The 13,577-nt window shown below is 41.3% G+C and overlaps 2 protein-coding genes across 2 annotated transcripts; one reads left to right on the forward strand and one right to left on the reverse strand.

Annotated features, from left to right (window-relative positions):
• Window positions 1-645: 645 nt before the first annotated feature.
• LOC119197685 (zinc finger protein 664-like) lies at window positions 646-2,702 on the reverse strand. The gene is made up of 2 exons (XM_037454208.2): window positions 2,234-2,702; window positions 646-2,075 (listed from the first exon to the last, which is right to left on the reverse strand). The coding sequence occupies exons 1-2, from the start codon at window positions 2,403-2,405 to the stop codon at window positions 958-960; spliced, it is 1,290 nt and encodes a 429-aa protein (XP_037310105.2). The 5' UTR covers window positions 2,406-2,702; the 3' UTR covers window positions 646-957.
• Window positions 2,703-7,938: 5,236 nt separating this feature from the next.
• Window positions 7,939-13,543, forward strand: mc2r (melanocortin 2 receptor). Its single transcript, XM_037454610.2, has 3 exons — window positions 7,939-8,053; window positions 9,947-10,864; window positions 12,124-13,543. Exons 2-3 carry the CDS (start codon window positions 10,512-10,514, stop codon window positions 12,680-12,682), a joined length of 912 nt encoding a protein of 303 aa, XP_037310507.1. The 5' UTR covers window positions 7,939-8,053; window positions 9,947-10,511; the 3' UTR covers window positions 12,683-13,543.
• Window positions 13,544-13,577: the final 34 nt, after the last annotated feature.

Consider the following 13,577-nt stretch of genomic DNA (forward strand, 5'->3'; position numbering starts at 1 on the left):
TTTCCTTTAAATATAGTCGTCACTATAAGTCTTCTTTTACCCTGGAAAACCCAACCGAAAATATTGGTTGATAAATATAGGTCAAAGGCGCAAATATCTGTTTTCAGATTATTATTATCCGAAACACAATATTGTTCCTGTCTTCCGGTTAGGTCAAGGGCTGCTATTATGCGATTTCAGTGTTAGTTTGCAAAATCTCTCCTATCTTCCCCCTCGGTCAAGGGTCACAACTATTATTGTCCCTGTCTTCCTCTTGGTGAAGGGTCACAACTATTATTGTATTGTTAATCGACTTCAACGAGTACACTTCGAAACGCTCACACATCACTCCGGTTCTCTGCTTGCTCCACTGGCTCCCGGTACGGTTTAGGGTGGAGTATAAGGTCCTGCTTTTTGTGTTCAAGGTCATCCATGGCTTGGCCCCCACCTACCTCACCAAATTAGTAACTGTTTACCGTCCAACCAGAACACACCACTTTGGTTATTCCAAAGCTTTTAATACGTAGCCTCCGCCGGGACTGCTATTTTTATGTATGTCTGAGGTTTTAACCAATGTTTTGTTGTTTTAACTGGAAAGCGCCTTGTACACCTTTTGGCTCTACAAATAAAATTTGATTGATTGAACTGCGTTGCTCTGGGATGGATTTAATTGCAGCCATACTCTCAAATTAATTTTATATAATTTAAGATGACGAAATTGGAAATTGACAAGATGGAAGACATCACATCACTTTATTAAAGACGCTGTATTACATCCAAATCACTGTGTTTGGCTAGAATCTCAATAAAGTTAGAAAAAAAAAACTTTACAGCAAACCCATGGCCGAGAAGATAATAGTTTACATAGGATTTGCATGAGGAGGAGGGTCCATGCCGCTACATACCCAAGTGAGAAATATTTGTTCCATTCTGGAAACTTACGCCACGGACTTAAAAATATTTCCTCACAAGTTGCATCTAAGACGTTTCACCCTTGTGGATTCTTCTCATGTGGGCGATCAAGTTACTAGATTCACTGAAATCTCTTTTACATATTTTACAGGAATATGGTTTCTCCCTGGTGTGAACTTTTATATGAGATTTCAAACTTGATTTCAGAATGAATGCTTTCCCACATGTGATGCAAGGATATGGCCTTTCCCCAGTATGGATTCTTGTATGCTTCTTCAAACCGGATTGCTGATTGAATGTTTTCCCACAGGTGTTGCAAGAATATGGCCTTTCACCAGTGTGGATTCTTGAATGAAGCTTCAATGATTCTGTCCGTTTGAATGTTTTCCCACAGGTGATGCAGGAATATGGCCTTTCCCCAGTGTGGATTATTGTATGAAACTTCAATCCTGAGTTCCCAGTGAATGTTTTCCCACAATATTTGCAAGAATATGGCCTTTCCCCAGTGTGAATGTGCATGTGGCCGCTTAAGCCACTACTAAATTTGAATTTCTTTCCACATGTTTCGCAAGAAAATGGCTTCTCATCAGTATGGACTCTTTTATGAGTCTTAAATGCTGATTCATGAATGAATCTTCTCCCACAGGTGTCGCATACATATGGTTGATCAACACTGTGAGCTCTTCTAACATGGGCCAACAAGCCATATTTATGTTTAAAGTATTTCCCACATTTTGTGCACAAACATGGCTTTTCACCTGGAGGAGTTGGCTTCTTGCTTGATGTTAAACTATGTTTTACTCCTTTCTCATCTATGCTATCAGATTGATGAGAGTTGTGAGAGAGAAGCTGGTGGTCATTGCTTGGTTCATCTACAGCGGTGCTTTTAACTGAGATGTAGCCTAGAGATGTTTCCTGTAGCACAATGAGTGTTTCATCAGTACACGATTCCAGAAGTTGATCTTCACCGTGGTCTCTTTCCTCACAAGTAGGTGTCAACATAAAGGTCTCCTGCTTTGGTTCAAGCTGCTCTCCCTCCTGACTGCTGCAGAGCTCCTCCGGTTCCTCTTTAATCTGTGGAGGATCAGGGTCCTCTTGGTCCAGACTGGTGATCCTCTCCTGGAGACAGAGCTGCTGGTCAGAGAGAACCTCTTCCTCCTTACACACACGTGACTGTGGGATCTCTGAAGGGACACGGAACAAAAAGAAACAGAAAGCACACGTTTGAGCCAATAAATACAACCAGTGTGTATGAACCACAACCATCACGTGTCCTACTGTTCTATTAGTAGGTTAAAAAACATCTCCTTTAATGAAACAGATGTTTCTAAACGTTACTCACTTATCCTGTGTAACCTCACTTCGGGTTTCCAAAAAACCTCCAACAGTTCGCGCTGCCGGTCGATCTCTTCCTGATACTCGACGATGGTTCTTTTAAAAACTCCGAATATTTCTTCAGCAGCAGCAGAAAGTCGCTCGTTGACGAACTCTCTCAAAGCCTCGACTGAAGACATTTCTGCTTGGTTACCGATGAAATAATTAGAAGCGCTGCTACAACACCGAGCAACGGGTGGGTGTCACACGACAAAGTTCCGACTGGAAACCCAAGTCGCATTAAGGTTCCGCTTGCTAATTTACTTTTTAAACCTTTGCGTGACTGCGGGGAGCACGTCGTCCTCCAATCAGTCATCAGTGTATCAATGTGTGTGAATGGGCGAATGAACATGAGGTGTTGAAGCGCTTTGAGTGGTCGGAAGACTAGAACATCGCTAAATAACAATTATAGTCCATTTACCATTTATATTTCGACCGGTCGCAACCAACTTGAATAGTTAAATACCGCCACCTACTGTACCGGAGTGTGCAGTTTCAGGGTAACCCTTCTTACTGTTCTAATTTCAAAATAATAACCAACATCTACTAACAACTAAATCCTAAAGCCCAATTTTGTTTCTTTAAGAAATCTTAGTGTCCTAAAGCTCTCGCACCATTCTTTGTCTGCGCCCAGAACTTCATCCAAACTCCACTTCCGTCCCACCGGACTCATCTTTTGCTTTAAGATCAGGTATCAGGAAACATATATTGCCCAAATATGTACACGGACCACCCTACTGTCGGCGTAGCTTACGCCGAACAAAAAACACACCCCTCTCACGAAACAACACGAGCTCCCGCTTTGTGTCACTGAACCCGCCCCCAAACATCACCACAGCCCGTCCCATAGGTGGCACTAGGATGAGTGACATAAAACATGGTGAGCCCTTCACTGAACTTCATAACTCCGTAAAGTGTACCTTCGCTCACAGAACATGTGAACCACAGTCCGTTACAATATGTTATATTTAAGTTATTGATATTTTATTACAGATGTATTTAATGCTGTTCATTTTATGTTGTTTTTAGGGTTCATATGCAATCATTGTTGTACACATCCTGTTTCATTTAAATACCAAACATACTTTTAATTAAGAGACTTTGGTTTCGTTATTAAACATTAAGAATAATTAACCTACATAATCCTTTGTCACACTTCAATCCTGAATTGAATCTTTAAGGTGACGAGGTCAAAGGATGAGAAGATCTAATGTATGACTGTGTTCCAAAGATTACTTCAGTTTTATTGCCGTCAGATTTGTTGTTTTAAAAAAGCCTTTAAATTATCACTGATTGCGTCCATGTTAGTTCCACCTCAAAACCAGATTGCACAGAGACATTTTTTTCCATGGAAAACCATTGTAAAACATTCAATTCCTATTTCAAGGAAGAGCGAGGCTGAATGCATGTACCAACAAGAGGTGGACTCACTAACACCAGTGTCACACTTTGGCACCAACAAAGCGCTCAGGACCAGGAGCTGCAGAGATGGCATCTGCTTTACCCAGATGTTAGTGTACTGCTGGAACGTCCTCTATATAAATTGCCACAATTTTTTGAGATGGACTCATATTCCTAATTGGTGTTACAAGAAGATTCTGTCAGCACTTGTTATATTTATCTCTTTCTTCTACTTGTAAATAGGTCAAATATAGAATGTGAAATGATGCCATGACCACCATGTTCCCTGTTGACATGTTGTTCTCAGTGTTTGGTGTCCACCACACAGCGTTTGACATTGAAGCCAAACAGTTCAGTTTTGGTCTCATCTGACCAGCCCACCTTCTTCCACAGGTTTGCTGTGTCTCTCACGTGGCTTGTGGAAAACTCCTAACAGGATTTCTTATGGTTTTTTCAATAGCAGCTTTTCTCTTGACACTCTTCTAATAAGGCCAGATTTATGGAGTACAGGGTTACTAGTTGTCCTGTGCACAGATTCTGTCCACCTCCAGAGTTACCATGGGTAGCAAAGTTTCTCTCTGGTACCGAGTCCGGCTCTGGGTCTTCTTGGAAGGACACTGCCGGTGGTCGCTTGTTATGTTGTTAAATGGCGCTTTGCGAGACTCGCCCTGACGAGAGCGCAGCGTAGGGCGGCAAAGGGCAAAGCTTTACCCAGATTTCTTAATTCACAAATAATACCAAGTATATAATCCATGTTTCAAAAACACAAACATTGACTATTTGTAAAATGTATTTTTAATATAATAAACTCACGGTGGGGGGCCACGGCCCATTGCTCTCTATGGACCAGCCGCCACTGATGAGAACTGGGTTTCTAGGGTGTCAAACTATTCCGGCCCGTATAATGCAGGAGGATCCTCCTGATCAGGGTCTTATATAAGATGATTGTTTTTGTCTTGTATATACGTGGCAGGTGGTATGTGCCAATGTCAGGAGAGGTATGTATCTCCAGGTCTTTTACATTAGCATGCACTGAAGTCAGGATTGGCATGTCCCGCCATGAACCCGCCTCCTCATTCATCTGTAAGTATCATACAAATGAGTGTCTACTACCTGTAATACCATAAGTTGTAAGAGAAAGGTCCTCTCCTTATGTTTTCTTCCCTTTTCCTTTTTTGGGGAGATTTTCCTGTGCCGATGTGAGGGTTTTCGGAACAGAGGAATTTGCATGTGTACAGAGAGTATTTAAGGTAAATACAATCGGTCCAAGCACAAAACTTTATAGAAATCTGTGAGTCATCAAGATGATTGCTAGTCATCAAGGTTTCACATTTCATAAACACAACTGGGATTGGTTTAATGAATAATCATTAAACCAAACGACTTGCTAATCAAATGATATAGTCCCCGCAAAAGGATGCAATGATTAATGGTGTCAAACGTAGCACTGACAAGTCCTTTGTCAAATGCATGTAGAATATAATTTGTCTATTTTACTGGTGCTGTTTCTGTACCATAATGCATTCTAAATCTTGACTGAAAATTAATAAACCATTATCATGTAGAAAATCCCCCAACGGATTTGTAACTGTTTTCTCAAAAGCCAATGATTTTTTAAATGTTTTATTTGTATTCAAATGAGTTCAAATATGTAATTTAATTTATAGTGTCTATTTGTTTTTACTTGCATGTGTTGCATAATGCTGGATTTATCCTCAGTTAATCAATCAACAATCAACAAAGAATATTCTGTCAGTAGGTAGTTAGAAAGCTTGTTGCGTCATAATAATCCCCTTATCACTGTGGCCTTAATAAATAGTCCAGTCAATTTTACACTCTGTAAAAACTGCGATTTGATTAAAAACACCCACCTATACATATTCATGGCAATCATCATTCATTATTCATTTGTTGGTTGTATATCTGGCTGTTGTGGTGGGGTGTGGTTAGCTCAGCTGCATCAAAGCAGGTGCTCAGGGGCCAGGCCGAGGAGCGGAGCGGCGACGCGAACCTGCTGAACAAACAATAAAAATACAATTACGCAGCATCGTGTGTCTGTGCCTTCTTCACAGGGAACCCGGTGGTAGTAGCTCCCGAACGGCTACACTGGCTTTATTAAAGGAAGACATTGTGACCTTGGGAAAGACACAATGTAAAATATCAGAGTCGGAGTAACAAAGTCCCTCTCCCTTTGTGAGTGTTTTCTTTGTTGAGATAGCCTGTGCTACAGCGCCGTTAGCACGGTTATCTGTGACCGACTGGAACGCCATTTTGAGAGCCATTTTGAAGCAAACCACATGCTCACTTCTCAATTCTTACACTTTTAATGTGATCTGTTGCTTTCCTTCTTTGACCAACCAAAATGCCTGTTTTGAAAAATACCTAGGAAGATGAGAAGTTGCCTTGAGAACCCATTCAAACATCTAAGCAGGACTGCTGACTTCACAATACTTCCTAGGCTCATTGAGTATATTTAAACCTATGTATTCATTGATTAACCAACAGTTTCCTCTTCTTTGTGCTTTCCCTCCCCACAGGCTTTTGTGGATGGTGGTTCTATCTGATGGTGGTTATCCCTGCAGTGGTCCTGCCGTGCACCTGGCTTACTACTCGCAACTCCGTTTTAGGAATTGAATGTATTGTACATATTTTACATTAATCATTCTGTACATATGACATTGATTGCAGTCTGCCCATCCCGGGAGAGATCCCTCCTCTGATGTTCTCCCTAAGGTTTCTTCCCTTTTTTTCCTCATGGAAGGGTTTTCATTCTTTGGGGAGTTTTTCCTGTTCCTGTTTTCGATGTGAGGGTTTTGGGACAGAGGATGTCCCATGTGTACAGACTGTAAAGTCCTCTGATGCAAATTTATAATTTGCGATTTTGGGCTTTACCTTGAATTGAATCTGGACTGCTTAGCTGTTGTTAGAAAGGCTCCCATCTGTTCTGGCCTGATGCATAGTCCAGGCATGCACAGGTTTTTATAGGTTACTAATCACGTAGGGGAACTCCTGCCTAACTGACCTTTCGCTAAGCCCCCCTCCCGCTGCTTCTCCGTCATGCTGTCATTACTACCATGTTGTCACCATCTGCTCTCACTGAATAAATATTGTCTTACAGATGGAAAAGCAGTTTGTTTCTGAAAAATCAATTTTAGAAATTGCAATAACCTTTTATTTGTAATGACCTTGAACAAATAAGGTGCTTTTTAACAGCATCATTCCCTTATCTAGATCATTACAGAAAAATAATATACACAATCATTATAACATGCAAGTTTACAAACCTAAAAAGAAAACTCACTTTCAGTCATTCAGGTTACAAAAAACGTTGGTTCAATCAACTGGCTGTCTGGAAGAGGTTTAAATATAAACGTCTACGTAAGAGTGTCATGACTCAGAGCGTCATAACACGTTGCACTTCCCCTCCCTGCCTGAGGGGGTTGCTGGTATGTTTTGCCTTGCTCTGTGCCTCTTTTTCTTTGCAGATGATTGGACATCAGTGAATCCTGTGGAGGCCATCCGGCCTCTCTTTTGCTTATCTCTCCAGCTTCCAACCGGGCCGTGCTGCACCTCACGGATCTTTGGGTGGTGGGGTTAGCAAGGAGGTGGGGAGACTAGGCCCTCCCCTAGGCGTAACAAAGAGTTTGCTACCTTTCTCCACTTTTTTTTTGCCCCACAAATTCATTTCTCATTTGACAGTGAAGCAGCAGCCTAATGCCTGATTAACATCCCCCCTCCTGTGGCCCATGGATTGTCTAAGTGTATTCAGAGCAAGTGAGCAGCAGACTTTCAAAACAATGATGATGATGATAATAATAAAAACCCTGCGTCAATGCGCAATCAAATAATTGAAACTGGTACCTGGTATGAAATGTTTGAATAATGGATCATAAATGGGACTTTAGTGTATCCGCTCTTCATACCTGTCTTACTTTTGGTAATTCTCAACCAGGAAATGCTTTTTAAGAACATCGTAATTGAATGGTTTAAAAAATAAATATTCCTCATATCACAAAGAAGTTTATAAAAGTGATAAAAGTTTAAAGTACAATAGGATTAATAAAGCTTTCTAATCTTATCCAGAGACCTTGTGCTGATATCCCAAATGAGTATACTGACAAAAGCAAAACAAAAAAATGGACAAAATAACTTGCGTCACAGCCTTGGTGAAACAGGCTTTCAAGGCTACAACAACAATGTTCACCATCTCACCCAAATAGATCCGATCCCCTGCAAGACCCTCTCGAGGACAGGTTCACTTCTACTCTTTAATGAGAGCCTTTTGTTCATGTGCTCTGCAAAATTTGGACAAAACCAAAAATGGCAAAACATCTTCTAAAAAGCCTCTAAATCCGAAGGTTGTTTCAGCGACTGGCATCAGGAACAAGTAAGTCTTTTTCCATCATTCAAGCTTTTACATTCACAATGTCTTATTAGATAAGATTCAGCAGGGACACTAACGATATGTTTTGTCTAGGGATACAGAATATACTAGTGCATTACTATAAGTGCAAGCTGACATAGCCACATTGCCACAGCACTAACCCAGGGTTTTTAAAGTGTAATGTAGTCACATAAAGTATTCACAGTAGAATGTCTGACAATGGCAACTTGTCAATTATGCTTGCATTAAGGGAATCTACCGCTAAATAACATTTTATCTTACAGTACTGACAGAAAATAACACAGGTTGGCTGTGCAATGGAAAGGACAAAAAGCAAAGGTGGATGGGCCAGATGCTCTGTCTGGATGGAACTAATGCTGTGTTCAGCTCTGATTCATATGGCTTTGACTATCTTTCAATGGGAGCTTACAAATAAGTGAGTGGTCTTCAGTCATGGCTCACTCCGCAACTGTAGGAGTTCTAAAGGCTCTAACTAATAGGACTCGTGATTCATTCAGGAAATAGGAGAAAAATAGATTTGTTTTTCATGTTGTTTTCCCTTTTAACAACTGTACAATGTTTCAATTACATATGTAAAAAAAACTGTGCATTTAAGCTTTTATGCAGAAAGACTATTACCTTCTCTGGCAAATTACATTCAGTGAAGCTGAGCCCAAAATATATGTGTTAAGGACTACAACTGCGCATACTAAGGTCTTTATCTTCCCTTCGCAGCATGGGAGAATAGATTACATAGTCATGAAGGATATTCAATTGCAAATTGATGTCCATATTTGTAAAGCTAGCCGTTTCATCACCAGCACATAGACAAAGGAGTAGAAGAGGAGCAACTACAAATTGAAGGAAGGGGAAGACATGCTGCAATGTTTCATAAGTGAGGGCGGAGGCAATGCAGATAAGATCTGTGTGGGTTTTGATGTAGTGAAAGGGGATGTGCAGAGAGAGAGAGAGAGAGGAAAAAGGCTGGGCTGGAAGGAAAGTGGCTATGGTGATGAAGCCATGTTTGACTGATTATATTTATGTAAAATATCATTTTTGACCCTCAGTAGCTGCTGCTCAGTAAGCATATGTTATGAAGCAGGCAGAAACACTACATGGCCAATGCCTTTGTTCACAAACTGGTTCTGAGGCGTTGCATGGTTCGGCGAGCTTCTGATGAACGTATATCTCACTGCTCCAACATGAAGTATCCCAACGGCAGCAGACTAAGCAAAGTATGCTTCAGGATCCTTTCCCCCAAACCAGTTAAAAGCTTCTCTTTAAACTCTGCCTCTTCCTCAGACAACGTTGTACTTTGTTTCAGTTCGTCAAAGTGCTCTTCCCACCGTCAGACAACACACTAAACTCTGGATACGCAGTTCACCTTGCTTGCCAAACAGCCTGAGAAAGTAGTGCTTTCCCTGCTTTTGTTCTCCAACGGATCCTTCAGGCCTCTCTGAAATCCCCTCACATGGCTTTTTGCTCTGCTATCATTTCTTATAACTAAACATAGGTTTTCGCTTACTTGATAAAGTAAACTTAATTTTCCTTGTCATCTGTCCTTTACTGTCACAGACAAACATATTTTGCAACTTCAATTGGGTTTTCGGATTCTCTTGTCCAGTTCGCTCCAGGCCAACATAGGACTGCTGGGCGAATTCATGACTGGGACGTGAGTACTACTTCGGTGGTGATGAATGAAGAGTAGTTTAAAATATCAGAGATCAGATCTGTGAGCTGTGGGAGTAACGGTGACACTAGTCAATAAGGTAAAAATACAGTTAGATTTTCGCTGAATTCATTGTATGAATTAATGGAAAGGAAGTTGTTCCAAGGACTCAATAACGGGACGATTACCTGGTTATAATACATTTCAATGAATTTCCCTTTCTGCAGGCGACCCATCAAGCAAACATTCTCTCCAAGAGACAGCAGATCGACACAGTTCATAAGACCAGCCGTCCAGACTGCTGCGCTGCAATCTCACTTGGCAATAAATTATTTTTCTTTCTACAAACCCTGGAAAACCTCATCATCCGCCCAGGCATGTTCCTTGTGCAAACATTCAAAGGTTATCAGATGGCTATGGATGATGACTGAGCTTTGCACAAAGCACAACACCTTGCAGCTGAAAATACATCGTGCAGTAGATGAAAAGGACGTTTTGCGTCATTTTCGCCCTTTTCTGTAATCCCACTATACCAGCTGACACCACCACGACTATTTTAGGTCCCTAGTCACATGACCACTGCAGATCAGAGGGAAGAATGAAAGATTGAGGTACTTTGATAGCCTTCTCTAGTTTAACCGTGACCCTATCCAACACTGAAGATAATACTGAACATCCAATGTCAACATTTGTTCACAAACAGCTCGCCAAATCCTAAGAAAGAAACACTAACGTCTGTGTGTAGGTAGCTGTAGTTTCCATGTTGATCCCCTTCTAAATCTATTAAGAACTATGAACACGACCGTGGGAAATCAATCTGACTGTCCCGAGGTGAAGGTCCCTGTCCCGCTCTTCTTCACCATCGGTGTGGTGAGCCTGGCCGAGAACCTGCTGGTGGTGGTGGCTGTCATACGGAACAGGAACCTCCACTCGCCCATGTACTGCTTCATCTGCAGCCTGGCGGCCTTCAACACCATCGCCAGCCTCACCAAGAGCTGGGAGAACCTGATGATCGTGTTTGCCAACATGGGGCTCCTGGAGAAGAAAGGTTCATCTGAGACGAACCTGGACGACGTGTTGGACTCCCTGCTCTGCATGTCCTTTGTGGGCTCCATTGTCAGTTTCATGGCTATTGCTGCGGACCGGTACGTTGATGATTGACGCCGTTAACAGTGTGAAGGATGGATTTGAATCTGATGGGACGAATGTCTTCTCTAGCAGAGTGCTCCACCAGAATCCCATCATCAGACGATGCTTAAAACAGTTTGCTTCCTTTTAAAATGAATGGAATAAATGTGAAGGAGACTGAACCAGGGTGGGTTTACTGAAGGCTTAACGTTTCATGTATTTGATATGTTCTCTGCTGAGATGGCTGTTTTGAACGGTCTCTGGAATGTGGACCCTGTAACCAATTATTAACTCTTGGAAGAAGTTTGAAAGGTCTGAACTTTTATCTGGGCTTTAACTCTTAGATCCACAGCTTATTTAAAAACCCACTGCTTTTTCAACATGTTACCAAAAGTCCCCACCACATCCTATTACTGCTACGGTTACATTTTTTCACACCGTCTTCATTATTAGACAGATTCTGCCAACTTACATTTCTAGTTCACCTAATTGTGACATTCCTGTGAGGCTTACAGTACAATTCTTATTTCAGTGCCATGTACTCCTATCCTGACAAACTCCAATATTTGTGATGAATAAAAATCCAATTCTGGTTTCTGGGTTACAAATCATAATAATATATTTAAGTTTATGTTTACAAGACATATTTTAACTGCTACTGTGTAATGGGAATATAACTCTTAATAGCAGCAGAATTTAACTACTAAGCACCTTATTTTTTTGTGGTGTTCTAAGTGTAAATAAAAGTGCGCAATACACTAGTTTTGAATAGAAATTTGATTTTTTTTGATAATGAGATTAATCTCAAATAAAGTATTGCAATTAAAATTAGTTGTGATTGCAAATAACTTTGGTTCTGTCACCTCACCGTTTGAAAGATATTTTAAATGAAAATGTCCACAAAAGAGTTTGCTACCTTTTTGTATTACAAGCAGTTGTATGCCTGCCTCCACATGCTATTAAGGGTTTGGTACCTTTAGTACAACCTTTAGCCCTGGAGGTATAGCTCAGACGAGGGGAATTGCAGTCAGGTGGTGCATCGCTGTGTTATGTTCATTGAATACCTTGTTTAGGCGCAAATCATTATTAATATTTTCAAAAAATTCATTTCCATTTAATGATTTTTTTTTGTGGTTTCTTCCTGCCCCCCTGTAGTTTATCATTAATTACATAGAACACAATACAGCCAATCAAATCTTCATCATGTGCTATATCATAGGCAGCTTTCATCAAAACTCAGATAACAGAAATTATGATTTTTTTTTCCCACTTCCAGTTACATCAGCATCTTCCACGCACTTCGCTACCACAACATCATGACGATGCGGCGCACAAAGGGCATCTTGGGAGTCATCTGGACAATATGCGGTGTGTCCGCCGTGCTTATGGTGAGGTTCTTCGAATCCACCTTCATCATGATCTGCTTTGTTGTCTTCTTCGTCGTCTCCCTGGCGATTATCTGCTTCCTCTACGTATACATGTTCATGCTGGCCCGCATCCACGCGAGGAAGATTGCCGCTCTGCCCGCCAGCCCCTCTGGGGGGAAGGGCCGGCGGCGGAGGTGGGGCAGCGGCATGAGAGGGGCCTTGACACTTACTATTCTATTTGGGGCGTTCGTAGTGTGCTGGGCGCCATTTTTTCTCCATCTCATCATCATCATGTTGTGCCCAGCAAACCCGTATTGTGAGTGTTATCGCTCGCTGTTCCAGCTGCACGTGGTGCTGCTGATGAGCCACGCCTTCATCGACCCGGCCATCTACGCCTTCCGCGGCGTCGAGCTCAGACACACCTTCAGGAAGATGCTGCTATGTTCGAACTGGAAGAGATGCTCATAGAGAAGATATGATTTAAAGGTCTGCCCTTTACCTGGATACTGCTTCACATTGCATATATTAACACCTGGGGACAAACAAATACGCACATCTGCACATCCAATGTACAGCTGTGGTTGGTTAAGGACTTCCTACAGCAGAACCACTTGGTATTTGAAGGTAAATCCAGCTTACTGACACCAGAGGATTTTGTTTCCCTGGAGCTGGAATATTTTTTTTTTCTTTCCATGTACCTGGGTTATGGATAGAACAGATTCCTCTTCAAGAAATATACAGTATAACCATCCATCCCTCACTCCATCATCCATCTGTCTCAGGACCTGGATGCAATCTTATTTACTTCCCAAGTACCATCTCTTCAAAAATGATCCATCTGCACCAATCTCACAAGGCAACATTTCCCAGAGCCCCTGGTAATCAAAATACATAATTTAGTAACACGGGTCATTTGAAACCTATTGACTTCTATCATTCAGAGGATATTTGACCTCATCTCCTGGTGCAAACATAAATAGTAAAACAGTTCAACGCTTTATCTCTCTTCTTTTATTGCAGGCTCACAATAAATCCTTTGAAACAATGTGACCGACGATGGCATTTCTGTTTCAAGTAAAGTTCACATTTATATTTGTGCATGCAAAGACTTTAGCAATAAGCTGAAATATGTTAACACAACTATTAATATGGTCCACTGTGCATTCACCCGTCCCGTGTCAGATCACGTTCAATGTTTTTGCTGCTTTTTCTGCTGAAAGGAGAACTGTTGATATGTCATGTTGGCGGTGGATGAACAGTGAGTAAAATTATTTTTTTCTCAAATAAAAACATTTATGGGGAAAATAATATCATTGCGTTTTAATAAAAGCACATATTCATATTCTCTTGTTTTGATCTCACA

Source organism: Pungitius pungitius, chromosome 11 (genome assembly GCF_949316345.1).
Source record: "Pungitius pungitius chromosome 11, fPunPun2.1, whole genome shotgun sequence".
Taxonomy (NCBI): Eukaryota; Metazoa; Chordata; class Actinopteri; order Perciformes; family Gasterosteidae; genus Pungitius; species Pungitius pungitius.